The 21,985-nt window shown below is 39.5% G+C and overlaps 1 protein-coding gene across 1 annotated transcript in view; it reads left to right on the top strand.

The window, feature by feature from the left end:
- The window catches only part of grik4 (glutamate receptor, ionotropic, kainate 4), a 261,758-nt gene that overhangs the window by 173,443 nt on the left and 66,330 nt on the right, over nt 1-21,985 (top strand). The window contains 2 exon segments of the mRNA XM_025055124.1: nt 17,758-17,919; nt 21,383-21,535. Of these exon segments, the coding sequence (XP_024910892.1) occupies nt 17,758-17,919; nt 21,383-21,535 (315 nt within the window).

The raw sequence follows: 21,985 nt of genomic DNA, 5'->3' as shown, positions 1-21,985 counted from the left end.
CTGTGTTGTCATTTAGCAGCATTATCACTTCAACACCTTACAGGAGCATGTCAGTGGTTTTAACGGTGTGTTCTTGCAGGCTGTAAAGTAGTTTAATTGTTACTCACTCCAACGAGCGTCTAAATGGTTAGAATTGAGCAGACAGTTGATCTTCTCCCTCTTTGTGATTGTGTGTGAGAGAATATAAATTAAATACGTCCAAAGTGCAGTTGCTCTCGTCGCTGTTCATCTGTCCTTGTTGGTTCTGAGCGCTCGTTTGGAACAAACAAGTCAATTTAGATCATCTATTTACAATTAATGTCGATGACTGATGACTGCTTTCTTTGCTGGTCATTTACTCATAATATTAACAGTTGAAAAGGCCGACTGGGGTCTGGATAACGGACACGCAATTTCCTGTTGATATTAACAATCTTTCAGTTTTTGTCTTTGGTCTATGTACTTTGTCATTGCATTATAATTTGTGGTATGAATGAGTTGCCCACCCATGTCAACTGTCCCCAACCCCAAATATTTATAATCCTTAAAGCAGGTGTTCTTAAAGCCTAAGATACTGCAAAGGGAAATAAATCCACCTCAACGTCTTCAAACGCACATACATGCAGTACATTTACACACAGCACTTTTTTCTTGAATTCCCATTGTGTGTTTATTTTCCTAATGTATATGACGATCGTATGACGTCCAACTTCCTCTGTGTTACTGCAGTAGTAGTTATTCACCTTTCTGATTCAGATTCTCCCCTTTCTTTATTTATGCCTTATTCTGGCACCCCTTTCTTTCATTTTTTATTTATTTTTTGCTAAGTGTGAAGCTCATTATGATTTTTATATCTTGTTATACACAGTAAACAAACTGGTTTGGATTAGATTAGATTGGTAACAATTAGCTAAAGATGTTGTCACTGCTTTAACTTTTGATCGTCTGGATGGAGAAGAAGACAGAGTGAGTTGGAGGCAGGTGACCCACTCAGCTGATGGCTCGCTATAATGTCAATGGTATCCATACACCAGACTATAGACTTACTGTAAATAATCACTGTTGGTGTGAAAGCAGATTACGTCATAACAGAAAGTCATTTTATTTAGAGTTGTCTTCTGTTTCCTCACATTGATGTCTGAATGTCGTCTTCTGTTTCCTCACATTGATGTCTGTTATTTATCATCTCTAAACCACAACGACTTTATAACATTATAAGAGTAGAATCCGGTTGCTTTAAGGTCAAAGAATGTATATAAAATTGTTGTGAAAGACGGGAGACTATTTGACACTACTAAACGAAGCAGTTAGCTGCTCCCTAATGAAAATTAACCAGGTTCCAATCACTGATGGAGCTGTGGAGAGGATTTATATCACACTGATTTATGACTCATTAAGAGTTGGCAGCTGCCATTTCTGTACTTTCCTCTCGCCCAGCCTTGACGTAGTCACTGCGCTCAGAGGAGCCGTGATGTTTCTTCCACCTAGTTTCCTAGCAGCTTGTCCGTCCTTGGCGTCTTCATCAAATTTCTTTCCCCCAATGTTGTTGTGAAGCTCGTTTTTTATTTTTTATTTTTTAGAGGACGCTGCACAGTAGCTAGATGAAGACCCTGTTACTGTCGCTCTCCAATCATCGCCACCATCATTCCTAAAATATGACTAATGCTCAGTGATGTCACTGGTAATAGCCTTAATATCATTTATATGGTCAGTGATGTCCACACGCTCTGAGTGGAAACAAAATAAAAATCCCATCTGTCCCTACTGTTGTCAAGGTAACCCACTGATCAGGTGTGGTCATTTGTCTGATCAGTGTCATGTAAACTGTAAGAACAAATAAGGACGGGAGCCAATCAGAGGTCTGCTTGTTAGCTAGAAGGCGGGCCACATAAACAGAGACCCAATCAAGGAGAATGTGTATCCTGTGTAGCAGATTAAACTGGTCCATTTGTGATACAGCATGGTCGGAACATCATGTGTGGTAGAACAGAAGTATGGAACTGTTTTACTTTTGACATCGGTGGAAATAGGACTGTAAACCATGTGCAACGAGGAACAAGTCAAATTAGAAACACAAGGAACGACTGCAGGTAGTTACTAATAAACAGCTCCACGGGTCGTCTTTTGGCCGTTTACTGAACATCTCGTCTCAGCACAGTTTGTGACAGTTGTGTTGATAAAATACACTGAGGAACTCATAATGCTGTTTTCAGAGCAGGAGAGCGGTTTGTTCAGAAGATTGACAGCAGCTCTCTTCATTTGTTCAAACCCTCAGAACATTAAGACTCAAGGAGTGAGATGTTACATGATGTTTTCACAATGCAGCGAGAGGTTCAGTGGTTTGATCTGTCATGTTGGGTGTGAGTTAATAGATCAGTCCAAGGCGGGGGTTCTGTGAAGTAAATACTCTGACCTTTGAGGTCAAATACTCCCTAATGGTTGTTAACATATTTCTGGTGGACTCACTGTGAACCTTCAAAGACTGCAGTCTGTGTTCTCCTAAAAAAAGTGTTATAATCTGCCTGTGTAACTCTAAGTCAAGGACAAAAACATAATAATTCTAAAAATATTTCCCATGTGCCTTTGGACAGGTTGCTCATAATGAAGCTGCTAAATGACGGAAATCAAATATCATAGATGTGGGTTTTAATCATGTGATGTAGAAAAAGATCATTTGATTTAATTGCCTTTTCATCTTTTTTCCCAGATTGGTTTCTATGACAGTTTTGGATTCCAGAATGTGGTGTTGGAAAACCTTTGGTTTACATGATTAGTTCACACATCACAGTTTTTGTTGGTATGTTTAATTTATTAATCATTTTCAAACTGTGGTCTTGGATGAACAGTCATTCTTTATAGTTAATCAAAGAGGCTCGTTAACCTGATTAATTCACTCAGCCCAAAGTTCCACCACAGTGAGGCAGCATAGAGTTACCAGTCCTGTCCTGCTGCGTTAGCAGCCCCCAGTGGACCAACCCAGGAGTAACAATCCGTTTTTACATTATTATTGGATTTTTGTTTTTCCAAGACAAAGAAAGAACCACAAAGATCATATTTACTGCAGATTTATTAGATTATCAGATTTTTGTTTGACAGAATGTTGGGTGCACCGGAATCATTTCCAATTTTGATTCCAGTCAAACTGCTGGTAAGTGTTTCATAATTACTTGGTATGGAAATAGAGTTGGACTTTTTGTCGTGTTGTCAATTGAAGGGAATCAAAATCTACAAAAATCGGTACCGGCAAGTCACACACTAAAAAATTCCATGAACCAGAAGGATCCAAAAAGTTACAATAAGTGCATCTCTGATTCTGTGCAGCTTTGATGTCCTCAGATTAAAGCTGTTTGTGTCCCATGAACTTTATTTCATCTAAGCTCTCCTTTTCTATTATCTGCTCTCTCCCTGTTGTACTTTCTCCCCCGTTTCTGTCCCCTTACCCCAAAATATTCACTGCGTCCAACTCCCCCTCTGCTGACACTTCATTTATCTGCGTCTCTTGACATGTTTGACTAATGATCTGTCAGACTGCTCCCCTGCTTAATCTGTTTCACCTGAGTCCTCTCAAGGCACTCATCAACATCCTCACACCCAGACTCACGACTCAAGGTGGGGGAGAGTGGGAGGAGGGTGAGGCTGCCTTCACCCTTGATTTGTGTTGGTTTTGTTTCTGGAGTTATATGCTAATTTTACTAATCTGGTTTGAATAAGTAGTGGAGGAGAGATGCTCCTTCAACCTCCCACGTCATTGTTGGAGAGAATCATTGCACTGCATTGTGGTAATTCTGCTGCTTCAATGTTTCAAATTGTCTCATTTGCAAACCTTGAGTAAATTCCCGAGTCTCTGCTTGAACAACAGGCCTTTCTGTCATTTGTACGTCGGAGAAAACACAGTCCATTTCTCCCCTGCTCAGTTTGGAGTTCATGGATGGAGAAGTGTGACTCATTACCAAGAGCTTATGAAACTTTATCGCAAAGTACACGGGGTGAAGAAAAATGTACTTTTTTTGTGTGTAAATCTTAGTCAAAAGACATTTACGTCACTTCCTTCTTATAAATCTCCCAAAGTACCGACGTGTCCTTCGACCTGCTCTGATTTCTAAGGTGTCAAACCTTGGTCTGTGTTGCCAGCTGTGCTATTAGTACAAATAGTCCATGTCATAGTATTAGGTATAGGTATTCCTTAGAATTAGACACGAAGATCATTGGGAGCAAGACGGAGCAGAAGAAACATCACTCAGATAAAATCTACTCAATAAAGATTAAACAGCTGCTTCATTTTCTGTTGTACCATTGAGTTCACTTTAAACCCGTTGTAATACTGGTTGTAAATATCCTTTAATTGTTGGTTCTGTTAAAGCTATCTTGTTCTTAAGGTCCCTGTGTTGGAGGAGATAAAAGCAAAACGTGCTAGACTTAAGGATAGACATTGGTTCAAGTCTTTACCAGGCGGCTACAGCTGGAGAACAAGGACAATCATTTCGTTGTTGTCCTATTTTTCGCATTTTTGTTTTTGAAGACGTGAGTGTCTTTCATCCTCCAGCTCTTTAGGATTAGATGCAATCTCACATGCAGTCGTATTCTCACGCAGAAACATCTGATAGAAATGGTCAAAGGGAAGTACGGAGTACACACATCTGTCCACACACACACACACACACACGCTCGGGCCCAGCTCCACGACTTCCATTTAACTGATTTGTATCCTGTGATGGAGGCTACTCAGCAGGATTGAATAAATCACATCAGAGCGACCAGTGACTCATGATATGGTGACGGGACATCTAATGTCATTTGAAGGTTGGCAGGATGTAGGGTTGAACATCAAAAACCAGCAGCCAGGCTATTGTTCACACACACACATACAGGCAAAGAAGCCTAGACATGTAGGCACATGTCATAGAAAACAAAAGGAAACACAGTCACACACACACACACACACACACTTTAGGTGGCTAACATCTAGCGCCTTTGAGCGAAGCTGTCATTGAATAGGTTTATGTGGTAAAATACCATCTCTTTCCCCTTAACCAAACACTAACTGTCACAGATATACTGTGAACCTAATCCTCCTCCCCGCTCTAATCTGACCCTAATTCTAATCCTAACTCCAAATATCTTCTTCCACAGTGTGGACCTGCAGACAACGTCTCTAAACAACAATTGCATTTTACAGAGGCTGTCCCCACAAGTGTAGCTAAACAAGAACAACACACACTAAGACCTTAAACCTCACACATGGAAAATACTTTCATGTCCCAGTATGGAGAAGGTGTCCCCACAGCCATCATATGATTCCAAGCAATGTCCTCACAGAAATAAATAGACTAGGAACACACACACACACCTTGCATTGTAGTCACACACGCCAGTCTACATGCCGGTGCATCCCCGGACACTGATTAAATGGTACTTCATTACACTCTGCTCTGTGGGTCTCGACATGCCCATCCCCCACAGGACAGGTCTTGGTTATATGGGGCCGGGGGGTGGGGGTGGGGTTGCATCATGATTTGTATCCTGTCTAAAACATGTCCCTGAAGAAAAGTAAGCAGTAAAGTTGGAAAAATCTTTTTGACTCGTCTGTCAGCGTATGAAAAAAAAAAATACAGTACTGTGAATATATTTTCAGCCTGCAGGTGTTGCTGTTATGAACTAGCATCAATCAAAATGATAAGCAAAGCACTAAACCATGTCTGCTGCTATTATTACCAGCTAACTGTCAAATCCGATTGTCCTCCGGACAGTTTCTTTGCACTGTTCGTTTCTGGCATGGTTGTGGCCGTGGTACACAAAGAAATCATTTTCCTAATTTGTATTCGCCCTTCGTCAAAATTTAAGACACGTTTTGTTTTCCTTTTCTAATTTTGTAGGAGTTGTCTCACCCTGTGTCACCCGTGTCACCCCTGTGTCACCCTGGGCTTGCCGGAAAAACAAAGGATTTACAATCTGACCTTGTCTTAGTTTATTTTCTAACTTCACCCTGCTGTCAGAGCTTGCAGGTCTCCTTTTGTCTGACTTTCTCGCCCCTGTCTGTGCCTCTCAGTGTCTTTCAATCATGCTCATCACATCCTCCCTGTCCTTTATATACTGTGTATATATATAGTCTAGGTGATACCAAATTCAATTTCAAAAGTTTATATCTTTGAATGTGAATGAATGGTTGGAACATTCCTATAAAAGACCAAAACAAATCATTTCACATCAACCTTGCCTCCCTTCTCTTCCGTGGGTTTATAAAGGCCCCTCCCCACCAAAAAAAAAAAAGGTGTAGCCAGTCACCCTGCTTTAGCGGTCAGCCATCGTGACTGTAGAGGTGATTGAGATTTAATTTATTCCTCTCCACATCTTATGTTCAGTTCATACATCCCTGTTTAGACACAGAATATATAAGAATCAATCAAGTGAGTAAGTTAATAGGCTAGAGTGACAACAGACCGACAGAATAGAGACCCTCCAACTATTATGTCACAACAAATGCTTTTGACCTAAAAATGTCTGTGCGCTGCTCATTTGGAATTCAAAGACGGATGCAAGTTACCCTGAAAGCCGTACGAATGTGTTTGTGGTCCGGGGAGCAGTAATTTATGCACTCTGTCCGCACACGTTTGCCCTCATGTTAATTTCTGACTTAGTCGTTGTGAAATCTTTTCACGATCAACTTCTGCCTGGGAAGAAAAACAAGTGAAAAGAAAACCTTGGCGATGTTTTGAATTTGAGCAGTGCAGCTTGTTAAAGCGCAGCTGCTCTTTGACATACGGCTTTAAAAAAAAAAAAGAAAAAAAAGGCCTTTTTTAAAATTATGTTCTGCATAGTGACTGTGTTTGTGTGGGTGGCTCCATGTTAATATAAGATGTAACTTTCATTTCACTTTGTGTCAAGAATAAAACAGCCAGAGACGCAGAGTGTGAGTAGGAAGTCTGTAGAGGAAATGAGTTTTAAACAAATGCATTTCAATTATACAGTAGCTGTTATCTTTAATGTGTAATTGGGTGTTGTCCAACATATGGCTCACAGGCCAGAAGCATCCCATTAGGAGGTGTAATCCTGCCCCAAGGAGAAATTTATAATTTGAAATTTTGGTGATTATTGTTTTTTTTTGTTTGTTTTTTTTTTGGATGTCTTCTTAAGCAGTTCAGGCTGTTTTTTAAGCAGTTCAGGCTGTTTTTTTAAGCAGTTCAGGCTGTTTGTATGCTAACATCCTGTGAGCAAATATGTTGTGCTCTTGTAGAATGCAGACGCTTTAAGTTAAAAATATGTTAAAATTATAGAGAAATACATTGCAATTAAAAAGGAAAAAATATACTTCTTCTTGTTATTCCACATAATAACTGTAATATTTTACTTGTCAGACCCAACCTGTAGAAAAATATGTTTTTCAGTTTGACACCACTAGCCTAAGAAAATTACACAAATTCCATATTTTGGAACCTTTTGCTGAGAGAAATGGAGAAGCCATTGAAAAAGTAAAAAAAACAAATACACAAAGAAGCAGTACGAAACGAAACATTAGGACGATGTCACGTCATGTGGGGACACATGAGTCTGACTGATGTAGCAGTAACTGTAGTACTACTAATTACACTGTTTGGTTATTGTTTTTTATTATTATCCAACACATGATAATTGGATTGTTGACTGATCCCACCCCCTGTAAATACCATGATTAAACCATACTGTAATTATTGTTTCCATCTCCCCATTCAGTGATGACAGTGTTATGGCATGTCAGTGTATTTTCTCTGGGATCACGGTGAAGACCAGATCAAGGCTTCGCCACGCCTTTACTGTGTGACTGCAGAGAAAAGCTCATAAAAGCCTGATATAAATGACATTCAATGTTTGAATGCATCGTGTGTGTGGATGCCGCCGCAGCAGCAGCCGCTTTTTCCATTTAATGTTTATTTATTCAGCACCACCTAAAGTGGTGGGTAGGGACTGTAATATGACTATTTAATCATGCACCTGCAGACATACAGTTTGTATGAAGAGAAGAAGAAAGAAGAGAGGGTGTTTGGATTAGTATAAACCAGGCTCTGTCAAAAAGAATCTGAGTTAGACTTGAAAAAAATTGAAGTAGCAAAGCTGAATATCTCAACATCAAGATTAACAGATTAAATAACATCAGATTAGATTAGATTAGATTAAACCTAATTAATTTCTCTGAAGTTCCCTTTTGAAAGTTAAGGCCTAGATACTGGACTAAAATCCAGTTCTTCTCATTGGTTCTCAAGGAAAAGCAAAAGACAAAAATACAGCTTAATCCAAACCTGTTGCAAAGCAACTAAATTGGTTTTCATTCAGGTTTGGTTCAAATGTGAGGTTTGCTCTGATGTCAAAACTTAACGGTGAACAAAGACATGCTAATTCAACTTTGGTCAAACCCGTTGGAGACAACACACTCAGAACTGCATCCATATTTTTTCAATTCTGATGTAATCACAGCATCCGTCCTAGAACTTTTCGACCTACCCTCGTATCCCCTGTATGACATTTCACCATCTTCTCATTTTACACCGTAATAGGAATAAAACTTCTCTTTTACCTGAATAGTCATTTGCGGTTCCTGGAAGGGAGTGTAAGCGAGACCACCAAAGACCTCTCATGTTCAACATGTGCAGCATCTTTCCCCCAAAGCATCACAATAAACACATTTTTTAAGCGATGAAGTATACATGGAGGAGTCTTGTTTGTCATAAAACGAGATGACTTGAGGTTTCCCTGGGCTCTTCATCTTTTTAAGATTAGCCAGACAGCAGTTAAATGTCTTTGTAAACAAATGCTCAGGTCCTGCGGCTGCTTTCTTGTTTCTGAGATCTCCGTGTGATTGAGAACATATTGATTACTCTCTATCGGCTGAATTCTCTCAGCTCTCCCTCCGAGGCCATTGTCTGGGACACTCAGTGTTGACAATCCTATTACAGCCTTTTATCTGGCAAATCCCAGGGCTTGACTTTCAGCTTAGTGCGTCTGGATTGTTGGAAATGTTGCACTTTACAGATGAACTTTTTTATTATTATTATTATTATTATTATGCAGCTCTCCTTCCTCCTCTGTAGGTGGTGGTGTTTCAAGTTCATTCAAGATTTCCATTGAGATTTACTGCATAATATAATGTAACGTTTGTGTACATTTTGGCCACATTAAATCTAACTTTCAACAAAACCAGTATAGACTAAAATAAGTAAATACGTTTGTACAAAGTGATAGCAGCTACATCGATATACAGAAACGCCAACCAGGAAATCTGAAGAGCAGGTAAAACATGATGACAGTGATGGTTTCCACAGCCACACACCTCCTGCTCTCATGTCACTTCGAGCCTATGCCAGCTTGTAAAATCCATCACTGCACATGCTCTTAAATTATACCATTTACTGCACAGCTAACTATGTTATGGCCTGCTTGTCGTCACATCTCTGTGGTTAAATTGTCAATTATTGAAGGGAAAATCTGTTTTTCTAACAGCTCTGTTGCTCCTACAGCAGTACATTTGCTTCATCTGTGCTTCATCTTTTTTTTTTACTCTACCCTGAGTCACACATTAATATCTCTTATATTCCATAATGTAACATATTCACCTTTAGTGAATTCCTGGACATCCCCACGATGAAATGATGTGATTCAGTAATAGGATATAATACAATAAGGTTTGATACCATACTATACCGTACCTTACCATATGAACTTTTTTATTCTTCATCTGTGCTTCATCTTACCATACCATACCGCACCATACCATACTATACAATACAATAGCATACAATACCATTACGTACCATACTGGGCTATACCATATCATACAGTATGGTACACTGTGGTATGGTACCATAGTGTACCGTAACATACCATACAATATCATACAGTACCGTACCATACCATACCGTACCATACTATACAAGGCCATACCATACCATACTATACCTTTGTTTTGACTTATTCATTTTCTGTTCTGCCTCCGTTGCTACCCAACTTTAATTACTGTATATCACCTGGTACAACAGACGTACTCTAGTCAGAGCATCTTTGTGAAACTATATCTATCAAAAAAAACAATAGTGCTGAGATTAATGATGCCAAATCACTTCAAACATTTCACTTTGTTAATAAGATTATAAGATTTACACAGAATATGTTCTACTTTAATGTGTTTTGTTTGAGAAGTTTAAAGAGAGAATAATTAACAGAGTCATTGAAGTTGAATCATGAAGACGATAAATAATAAATTCTAAAATGATCCAGTATGTTACAACTGAACTGCACTCACCTCTTTGTTGTCAGAAATTATTTAAAAATATTTAATCTCCTTTGACATTCTCTCCCATTGCTCATCTCTGAGAACAACATCATACTAGGACAGAACATACAGTATGTGATATTGATGTACAGTAAACGGTAAAATGATAAAATCAACTGTGACAATCGGAGGCCAACTTCCTTCACCCTGTTTCCAGTGTTTCCTCCTCATTGTAGCTCTTCAAACAGTCGGAGTCTGAACATCTGCCTCCAAAGCTGTGGGGTTACTTGGTCCTGATGAGAAACAGTCAGGTGATCGATCTGCAGCACTCGGAGCTTCAGTGAGATGAGCAGTGTTTAGATGGAGTCTTATCTCTATTATCTGCTGCCTCTCCTTCCAAGTGTGTGTGTGTGTGTGTGTGTGTGTGTGTGTGTGTGTGTGTTGGTGTGCGTTTCATTTTCAGTACTTCAGCGTCTATTGTTGAGTTTCACAGACTCTGCAGCTTTTTAAGAACATCTTTTCCCCCTTTTCATAGCAGAATAATCAGTGTTACGGTTGTGAAACTTTTTAATTAAAAGAAGTAATTTTAAAATGATAAAAATCTTCTTTTTTTTTTACTTTGAAGCCTTATCTGTTTGAAATTTGATTTTCAGTTTTGTGCATTCAGCCATCCGTTACTTTGATTTGAATGGATGGCTCCCTGGGAGAGGCGGACTGGTTTAGATTCACACCATATGCTGGGGGTTAAAATATTCAGAGTGTTTTTCTGCCTCCCCCGGCCGGCAAAAATATTCTGGGCATGAGGTCTTTGCCTAACAAATAGGTTGTTACAGGTGTAGGTCAGACATAATTCTATGAATAATGAAACAAATTTGGTAATTTGTTTTCAACTCTCGGCAGGATTGCCAACAGATTGTTTTGATGTATGTGGCCATTAAAAGCCTTGAAACAAAGCTAATATATCAACCTGCTCTTACCTATGTTAATTTAATGGACATCTCACAGCAAATGAAAATGTGCTCTTCTTATGGCCGACGCATTCTCGATCCCTGCTGACGAGTCTGGCCAGTCTCACCTGGGGTGAATTCTGTTTTTATGCAAACAGTTTTCTTAATATCTGTAATGAAATTCATAAACATCAGTTTTCTCTGCAGGTATTTTGGCTTCTGCCCACAGTCCAGTAGCATGCTATTAGGTTGATTGAACACTAAGATAACAACAGGTTATACAAATTACTTTCTTTTTACAAGCACCTCTCCCCAATTTATTTAAAACAGAAGAAATCTGAATAATAGTAAATGGATAAGAGAAGGTGAAGTTGTTTTGTGTGTGTTTGTCTGTAGAGGTGGCCATTGATTTGGGATTGAAATCAATGGAAGGTGAGGTCATCAGTGGCCACCAACGTGGTCTGTGGAGGTAAGATTGTGAGGGTCGATGTTTGTGTGATTTTTTTGAGAACTGTCCAGGCTGTAACTCCGACCTCACCTAGTGACTGCAGTGATTTCCAAAATGTCTGAAAAGGATGGAAACTGGGGATTGTTAGGGTCTGCTCATTTTACTTAAATCTCTCTATGTGTGAGTCAGATTCTATTATGGAACAATAGGAGAAGATTTTCAGACCTAACTGGTATTTATTACTGAATCAGCAAAATAGGCAGTTCGAGAGCTCTGGGTCAGATCTATGCGTCCCTGACCAACAGCATGGGATGTCAGTTCACGAAGTCTGACCAACTATCTTTCCCTGACCCAGGTTTTTAGGCGTAACAGACAAAGTTATGCACGCAAACGTTGTCCTTATTTATCAGGTTAAGAATCTCTGCTGCATGGACTTAATGAAATACTTTTTAAGCTCCTGCGGGCCATAAAAATGACTTTGTGGGCCACATTTGGTTCCCGGGCCTTGAGTTTGACACGTGTGTTGTAGAAAGTCTCTTAGTTATCACTAACAGACCAATGTCAGCAGTTTGTATAAACACTGGCTGACATTACACCCCCTGGTAGCATAAAATTGAACTGATTCATTTATGTCACGTGACCACTGACCATCTTTGTCCCTTAATGGTAGCAATTAAACTATTTAGGTTACATTGTGTAAAAATAAATTGTTATGATTAATATCTTATAAGAGAATGATCGGTATCCATATCAAATCAAAAGGTATCTCTGATCAGTAGTGGATTACACACTTAACTCTGACTGATAAGGGTTCGTCGACAACATGATTTGTCAAAACAAACAACACCCACCTGAAGGCATCAAACTCTCAGGAGTTATGCAACTGAACTAATGTCATACTGGCATTCCTCCTGCGGCAGCAGCTCGATCGATCGCTTTCCAATTTGGAACATTCTCTGCCTGAATATGTTCTGTGCAGAACTCCTGTGGTCTCTCCCCAGCTTCAGTGGTAGGAGATGAGTGAATGAATGAATCTTCAGTAAATCAGTGATCCAGTGTCTTTTTGTTTAACAAGTGTGCGGAGAAAAACATTTGGTAAGACTCCCTCTCTCCTCCTGCTCCACTCCCATCCCACGCTCGCTGAGAGCGCTGTAATTAAAAGGCTGCGGGTGGCTTCAGAGCTCCGTCAGAATATGTGTGGTAATTGATACAAGCATGAAATGACTTATTGCCAAAACACTGCACCCACAGTGCAGCGATTATAGAACATGCATCCCGTGAATTCAAATGAATTTTAATGCTGGACACAACGCTATGGTCCAAAGGTTTTACCAGGATATGAGTTTTCCGCTAGAATAAAGGAAGGGAGACAATCCATTACTATTTCATTATAGGGAAAGTCAATATGCAATTTACAGAAATGTTTCTGACTGAAGCTGTTGGCCCTTTCACAGTGTTAGAGGAGTGAGGATTTTCATCCTGTTGTGTCAGTGGGAATGATTTTTATAGCTGACGCATTTGTGAAAAAACTTCAAAGAATTGATTGTGCTATCATCGGTTAGCATTCAAAGGTTCTAAGAAAGGTGTGTGATTGACCGGTGCCTTCACACACAGGTACTGTTGATGTTTTAGATGGATGGAAGGATGGATGAATGAATGATAGATAGATAGATAGATAAGTTAAGCTATAATGTGATATACTATCAATGAGACATTTGATATAACACGATATGATGGATATTAGTGAATTGATTACGTCTGGTATTGACACGTGAAAAACAGGTTGATGAAACGTGGAAGTCATCCTTAAAAGCACAGGCATCTCAAATCTCTACACTACAGGTATAAAAAAAAAAGAAAAAAAAAGTTAATTTTTTTAACCTTCCATCTCCACCATCAGAATCGTTATATGGTGTCCTGATGATTGCACCTGGTTCCTCATGACCGTCACAATTTCCTGCTGCTGAAATGACGCATCCATTTATGATAATTATTAGCAGAAAATGTAATGCTTGCGCATGTGAAAGTACTTAATATGCGTTCATCTTTATGCCTTTGAGCCATTTATTGTGCAGTTTCAATTGTTTAATGACGCAAATGACATTTTTCTTCTTTTACAGCCCCCTTTGTGTCATGCAGCAGTTCAGCATCTTCGGCAGCCTCTATTATCTTTAAAGACCCCTTAAACTTCCTCATATTTAAGAAGTGTAGCTTTGACATCCAGGAAATCTCAAGTGAAATGCACAGTGTGAGAATAAATTAAATTTCCAATTGTATGGTTTTATCTTAAAAGCGGCAGATTTAGCCGGAAACCTTGGAGCCTTCAGCCACTTACTGTTTTGACGTCAATGGTAAAAGAATAATGTGGAAAAAAATTCAAACACTTAGTCCAGATCTAAATTTGTTATAAGGAGATATAATTTCGGTCTATATTTTAGATTTATTACTTATGATTTAACCATGGCTTGACTCTTGTGAACATACATTTACCCCCATCGTCTGTACCGTTGTAGTGGATTAGATCAGAAATACAGACTGAAGACATGAGAAGATGCTTGTTTCTTCCAAGTGTGGCAGATAAAAAGGGTCTTGTGCTATCACAAAGAAAGATGTCTAGTCATGTGAGTGGATTGTCGCTGATAGTGGTGAAATTGTGCGTTTCATGACTGTGAATCCAACCATCAGCAAAATTGGTTCTCCCGAGACCTCATTACTAACTGTTCAGGCTGACTGTATCATAACAAAGTAGTGTCACATGTGTACTAGTGGTTTAATGGCTGGAAAAAGAGGGAGGGATAACAAATTGTGGAGAAGAAACTTGAAAGGTTTTTTTTGCTTTTGTCTTTGGTATAATCTTCTTTCTCAACAATCTACAATGTAGTGGAAAATCAGTGTCTTTGCTGATTAACTTAACTAAACATAACTAATTTTGTTAAAGTGTGACCCCTTCAAGGTTCATGGAACTACTGCCAGGGTTTCTGAAACTTTATTTGGCTTTTTAGATTTTTTTTTCTAAGCAGCATAATGAACCTGTGTCATATTTGTTAGCTTGAGAAATGCAAAGAAATCCAAGGTTCTATCAGCTTCAGGGTCCTTGGTAAAGGAAAAATCATTTCATTTTTGTTTTTAAATAAAAACATTTAATAATGATTCATTAAGAGAATGAGAATGAGAATTTTTTTTTCCAAAAATGCCTAAAGTTAGGGTATGGGGTTAGAGAATACATTATGGCTGAAGGCCTATCAACTCACACATTTAATACACACATATATAATATAATACACATAGTGTGTGTGTGTGTGTCTGTGTGTCTGTGTGTGTTTTTAGATTTTAAAGATATCACTGGTTTGCTACAGGAGTTGGATCTTTCTGTATGAAACCCCCACTGCTGACTAGCCAACTGTCTTCCTCCTCTGTGCTCCGTCCACTTCCTATCTACCTGGTTCGCCACAGGGCTCCTCACTCATGTAGATGATTTTATTCTGCAGCAGCATCTGCACCTGCATTTTCCTCTGTGTGTGTGTGCATGCAAGAGAGAGCACTGTTTGTGTTCACGTGTGTTGGTTTTTCATTTTTCTGTGTCACTGTCTGTGCCCTTAAAGCCCATCAGTTTCTTCAGACGTGGCCACAGGATGTTGTGTTGACCTTGGTGCATGAGATTTCTTCTCCATGTGTAGATAGACATTGGTCAAATCTCCCTTACTGCGTCCACATTCACATGCATGTAGCAGGTTGTGTTTTTTTTTTCATGTGCACATGCCCATATATACAGGCTCCCTGGAGGGTCATGCTTAATGATAAGCTGGTTAGCACGGCTCTGCCTCTAATGATCTATTAAACTACACTTAGCCGCTAATTATATGGCCAGTCTCAAAAGGCTCACAGGGCTTCACCGGAGACAGCAGAAGATACAAGGCCTTAGAGGAGTCAGTGTGTTTTTGTAATATATATGATTTAATGCCAGGACAGCCGTGACCTCTGCTTCACACGTACCATAAAGAAGTCACGATGGATTTAAACATTTTATTAATTTATTCTTCCACTGATGTTAAAGCACAGCTCTGGATAAACGCTGCTTTATTCGTTGTTGTCAACTCTTCTCTGCCTCCCGGGGCTCGTCCTCTGTGTTGTAAACTCACGTCTGAGTTACGACGTCAATCACAACTACTAGCAATAACACAAAAAAAGGAGCTTCCACGTATTAAGACAGTTATTGTCATCGTCATGAAGAGAAGCGACGATAACAGCCCCACAGGTCTCACTGCCGTGATGACTTTAGATCTGTTGTTTGTTCTTCTCCAACCACAGCGAGCGTTCAGGTAAATCCACTTTTTTTGTTATTTTCAGATGCTAAATGTATGCCTCTAGGAATTCCAACAAACCTGTGATTTTTCCCTGCTTTTGACACCAGATGGTTGGCTACTGTACGGAGCAGAAAAAAGGCTGTAAAAAATTGACACGAAAAGGAAACTCGTGCTTTATTTATTTAAGAATTTTTTTTATGGATTATTTAAGGCACAGAACAGGGACCCCCAAACTGCTAGAGCAAAGACCCCCTTAAATGTAGTGTATAAATTAGACCTGCGTCTTTTTAAGTAATACACACATATTTACAAAGAAATTTCAAACATGAACGAGGTAGCTCAAAAAGGCCATTTACAAAGTGTGCCAAATAGGCCACGCCCCACATATTTGTTCATATAAACCAACTTGAAAAAAAAGGCCAGAAAGTAGTTACAAAACATTTTATGAAAAATGTGAAAATTTGAATGATTTCCAATTACACAGTATACAGTCATTTCTTATATAAAAAACTTAAGAGAAAAAATGCACTGTCGGTCCACTAATTAAATGTTTGTACATTTTGAAGTCCTTTTTGTTTTAGTTCATTTTTTCACAAATAGTTTAGAATGTTGTTGATGACACATTTTTGACAGAAGAAACATGATTGTTTTTTGGTGTTTGCGTCAAAACATTGCACGTACTGGTGTGCTAGCCTTGACCTGTTATTGAAAGTAAAGTCCTTTCTGTGTCTCTCCATGCCCCTTATTGCTCTTTTTATTATCCCTGCCTGTTAGGATATATTGGCTTTATGCGAATTTTAAAAACTGTGGGAAACCTTTATCGAACAAAATAAAAATAAAAATTGTCCAAATGACCAAAAAATGACCTACCTGCAGCTACAGTGTTGTCATTTGCTCCAGAGTTTCACTCATATGTAAATCTCAGTGTTTTACTTTCCCGTGGATGGTGGTTTGGTTTACAAGTTTACCTCAAACTTTTTCCTGCCTTTCCACACATTTTTATTTTCTAACTTTTGTCTCTCCTTTACCACTCTCCGCCTCCTCCAACCACGCTTATCTTCAGACTCCCTGGGCCTTAGTAACAGACAGAGGCAGACATGGTCAGAGCTGGTCTGGCTGTCATATGCTGGATGACACAATGGGCTGCATGCGAAGGCTGCCCACCTGAGGAGGGGGTAGACGACTGGGCTCTGACACCTCTATTAACCTTCAGGAAATGTCTGTCCCCTATCATGCCCTTGCCCCCCCCCCCCCCCCCCCCCCCTCTCTTTCCTGGACTTCCTCTCTCTCTCTCGATCCATCTCTCTTTCCTCCTGTCTGCTGGCCTCTGGTTAGAGGACAAACACGTCGTCCCCTGAGCAAAACAGCCCAATAACAAATATTTTCATCTCCTACTTTCATCAACCTGCGGCTTCAAAATGACTTGTTTTTCCCATATAACTCTTAATTATCCTTTGTCCCACTGCTCTTGTTTATTTCCCCATCTCTTCCGCCCCATCCGCCCCTCTCTCTTCCTTCAATCCCCTCCTGATTCCCTTGCGATACAATAACCTGTATTTCAGAGAATTCATCCTACCAGAACAAAACGCCCGCCCGTGTGCACTGGGGTGTAGCTAAAAAGAAGAGAAGGAACAAATTGTTGTTGCTTTTTTCAGCCAAGTGGAATAATGCAAGTTAATGACGACTAAGTGAGATAGATGAAGTCAGATGTAAGGGTGTTTGATTAACACGTGCCCCGTTTAAACTGACGGTAAAATGGGTCACGGCCAAAGATGACAACTCCAATTTAAGTCTGCAGCATTTACAATGTCATTCCCCTTTGCGTGTCTCCCTCTGCTACAGGAATTCTCTTTACTCCGACTGGACGACGTGGCCGACCAACGGGTCAACATTGTGGGATTTTCAGTCTTCAACAAAACTCATCCCTTCTTCCCTGACTTTGCTCTGAGCCTCAATCGTTCCTGGCAGGAGAACTGCGACCATGCACCCTTTGCTGGCACCCCAGTAAGTACAAGTTCACTTGGACATGATGCAATTTCTAGTGTCTTGGCACTGAAATTGTGACTTATCTTAAACCTATCTGTAATCTGTCTGAACTCCTAATCCTAACTTCAAAAACATGTTTTGAACCTCCGAAAAAGCTCAAACAGCAGGGACACATGTCCCCACTAAGACAGACAGTGTTTTTATAACTGTCCCCACATGTGTTGGTAAATCAGGGACACACACGAAAGAAAGTACATTAATATTTAACATTCCCTACTCCCTAACCTTAACCTTAATAAGTTAAATAATAATAATAATAATAATTACTACACCTGTTGCTACAGACTGGTAACACGGTGCTGAGCATTGAATGATCATCTTTTAGACTCTATTCTGTTTGTATCAATCTGAAATACTTACCATTTTAAAATATTTCCAGATTATCTTTAAATAAAGAGAGTAAATGGATATGACTGGAATTTCTTTGAATGAAGTAAATTAGTAAAAATTAAGTACATTTTTTCACTGTGTCCCACTGCGGCCCAGTACCAAATGACCTATGGACTGGTGCTGGTCCATGGACCGGGGGTTGGAAACCCTTGATCTATACAGTCTTCCATTTACAACTGGCCCTTCAAGGGGAACTGTGTTGCTAATGTGGCCCACGGTGAAAATGAGTTTGACACCCCTGAAAAACTGTCCCCACACAAACATGCACACTATGAAATACATCTTTTAGGCACTTAAAAACCCTACTGCATTACCTATTGTATATAGCCATGACTATAAATTCTAATCCTTACCCTAACACCAATCTGACTAAGTGGAGACATGCAGAATGTCCCCACAAAGTCACAGTGTCCACACAACAAGTTTTAAAAAAAACTGTGTTTCCACAAGTATAGCTGTACCAGAAAGACTCCCACACACATACTGATGCAGCAGTCAATGTGAAACTCATGTCTTTACTTCTTTACAAATGTCTTTTTCTTCCCGCTGGAATCCGGCGTTTCCTCAAAGTCACAAACCAAACCACCAGTGTCTCTGGAAATATATTGTACAGCAGTGACATTTATCAACTTAAGTGCACTAATTGCAGGTGTTGCTGCAGGCAGTTGTTGTTTCCCAGACACCTCATTATCAGCATTTGGGCAGGCTCTTTATTACATTTATAGTGGCTTTTTTTTCCTTGGTTAATTAGCTTGAAAAGAAACATAAAGTAAATGAGGAGGTTACCTTCAGAGGAGTCACTTAAATCATCCATTTAACTTTTGTGCGCCGCACGAATTCCAATGTGTGACTTCAAAACAACCTCAAATGTACTTTTAAAAACCTTAATCATGAGAATAATCTTCTAAAACCGCAATAACTCATGGGTTTTATATTTAAAACGGCCACAGTGGACAGAATAATTGACACTTATGTCACTGTCTACGTTTGTCTTATCACCTCCTCTAAATATTAATGCTAATTACAAAAATATCCTGTGTACACTTACAAAATACATAAAAGGGTGTGTTTGTTTTTCAAACAGAGACTAAAATTGTAATATGACGTAATAGCGAAGCAAACAAATACATCATGCAGTGCTATAGTCAGAAGACACCCATGTTTAGGTCCGCTAGTGGTATGCTACACATCGGATTATGCTACATTAGCTTTCTTTCGTTTGTGTTGTTTTTAAGGGACATTTTTGCCCCTCATTATGTCTCTCAGATATAAGTCATGCTCAGTCAGATGTTTTATGTCCTACATTCTGATGTTACCGCTGTAAAGCGTAGGTCAGTGACATACTTATGATGTAATTATGTGCAGTACGTGAGTTACAACTCCTGGAGAAAATCAAATCACTTTTCACCCTTTGAATGTCATTCATACAGTGTTTTCTGGTAAATTCATGCAGTTGAAGAGTTTCTGTATGAGTTTAACGTAGTTAAATTAGCACTGTACAGTGAAAATGTCACAGAGATTATATTTGTCATTGCCTGAGATTAAAAAAGATAACATGATGTGGTCGTATCTGACAGAGCGTCAATCAGAACCTGGGGCAGACTAATGATTCTCATCCTCAGAGCGTTGGTATTTTCTCTTTAACACTCTGAGGAAGTCAGAGCAGGTTACAGAGGCACAGTAAATACATCTTCACATATATCCCTGCTGCAGACGTCCCATCTTGACACCAGGGAACCATAATGGATATGTGCAGCTGCCGTGTTTATTATAGATCCGACGTTACTTGCAGACATTTTGACAAGTAAATGTTGCTTTTTTTTATCAGCCACAAATGTTTTTCATCCTGGCTGTTCTTTAAAGCTGCCATATGTAGTTTGTTTTCACCAACTCAGAGTTTTTTTAAAATATAAAATATAAAATATATATAGAAAAGATCTTAGAAAATCAAAGCTGCATTGTTGCCCAGGTACATAATTTCTATTGCACTCCTACTGTTCTCTAAACACACACACAAGCAAACACACAATTTACAAAAACGCCTGCCTTGTCGTACAAGTCTCTTATTTACCACCATTACAAGCAAACAAAGAACGACAATGAGGAACAAATATGATTAAATCCAACAACATCTTTAGCTTCACACTGCAGATAATAAATACAAATGAGATTGAAGCAGAAGAAGTCGTGTAATATTTTGATGTTGGCTTTTATTGCTAATTACAGCGTTTGACTTTATTTCCCTCTGGTCTGAGTCTCTCGTAGATCACACCCTAAATCCATCGATTACTGTTTAGAAAGTCTTCGTGAGCTGCTTGGTTCGCCATATTTGCTCCTAATGTCCAACCCTATAATATGGTGAGCCCACTGAATGATGTAATACATCACAGTTTTGCAGTGTAATTCCCTGTCCTAATTATCTTGGATCGTGAGGATTCATTTGCATAATAACTCTGCTCAGCCCTGCATCAATATCCATCAAACAACGAGGCCATTCCATCCTTCTATTATACAAACATATACTGTAGTACTAGTAGTAGTAGTATGTCTTTCAGATCCTCTACTTTACCTTCTGGCCTGGTGCATTATGCGTTTTAATCAAATGCACCTTGCAGGATGCAGCGGCGGTGGTGATGATGAGGCCGTTTGCACAGGCGGAGATGAGAGGGAAGCTGCGCCTGTGACTGGCTCTCTGGCCCTCACTGAGAGAGGCAGGAGGTAATTGGAATAGTCGGGGTGTGCCAGAGTCAGTGGGGAACAAGAGCAGAGAGGACAGAGTCTCAGAGAGAGAGAGAGTCAGTTGGTTTCAACGCTGTCAGCAGATCGGAGTCGTACTAATGATCTAATGGAATAATCTCAGTGCCACTCCAGGGATGTGTTAACCCCTCACTGACCGCTAACCGCTGACACGTTACACTTACGCTCAGTGTACTTTGTGTTTTTGCAGCCTGAGGTGTGTGTGTGCGGGTGTCGGCGTGTGTGTCTAAAAATTGATCATGTATTCACCTCCCTACTCCCTCTGCGTCTGCAGCTCTCCTCCGCTCTGCTCTTTGATGCGGTGTACGCGGTGGTGGCAGCCGTCCAGGAGCTGAACCACAGCCAGAACGTTGGTGCCACTCAGCTCTCCTGCAAGTCATCCAAGATATGGGAGCACGGCACCAGCCTTATGAATTACCTGAGGATGGTAAGTTTGCATCTGCTTGATGCGATGGAGACTCAGTAGTAACAGTACTGGCCTCGATGACCTCTTAACCTTTTATGACCCACTATAGACAACCCCCAAAGTACATGTTACATGCTACATGCTTTGGGGAATTTTCAATTAGCCATTTGTCAATACAACTGATCCATACCAACTAAATAAACTGCTAACTGAATAATTCAAGTGCAATAAATAACCAGAGGAAAATGAAATCGATTTTTACATCACTTTTTTAAGTTGTTTCCCACAAAAGTCAATGAAAAAGTTGCAAAAAATTGACGATTTACAATCTGACAGTCAGGCATCGAGGTGACAAAACATGTTCAGGAATCAAATTCAAATATATATATAAACTATATATATATATATATACACACATATACACATATACATATATGTATATATATATATATGTATATATATATATATATA

Source organism: Cynoglossus semilaevis, chromosome 4 (assembly GCF_000523025.1).
Source record: "Cynoglossus semilaevis isolate Cse_v1.0 chromosome 4, Cse_v1.0, whole genome shotgun sequence".
In the NCBI taxonomy this organism is placed as follows: Eukaryota; Metazoa; Chordata; class Actinopteri; order Pleuronectiformes; family Cynoglossidae; genus Cynoglossus; species Cynoglossus semilaevis.
The sequence above is the reverse complement of the archived record's forward strand: the minus strand, read 5'-3'. Positions and strand labels throughout refer to the sequence as shown.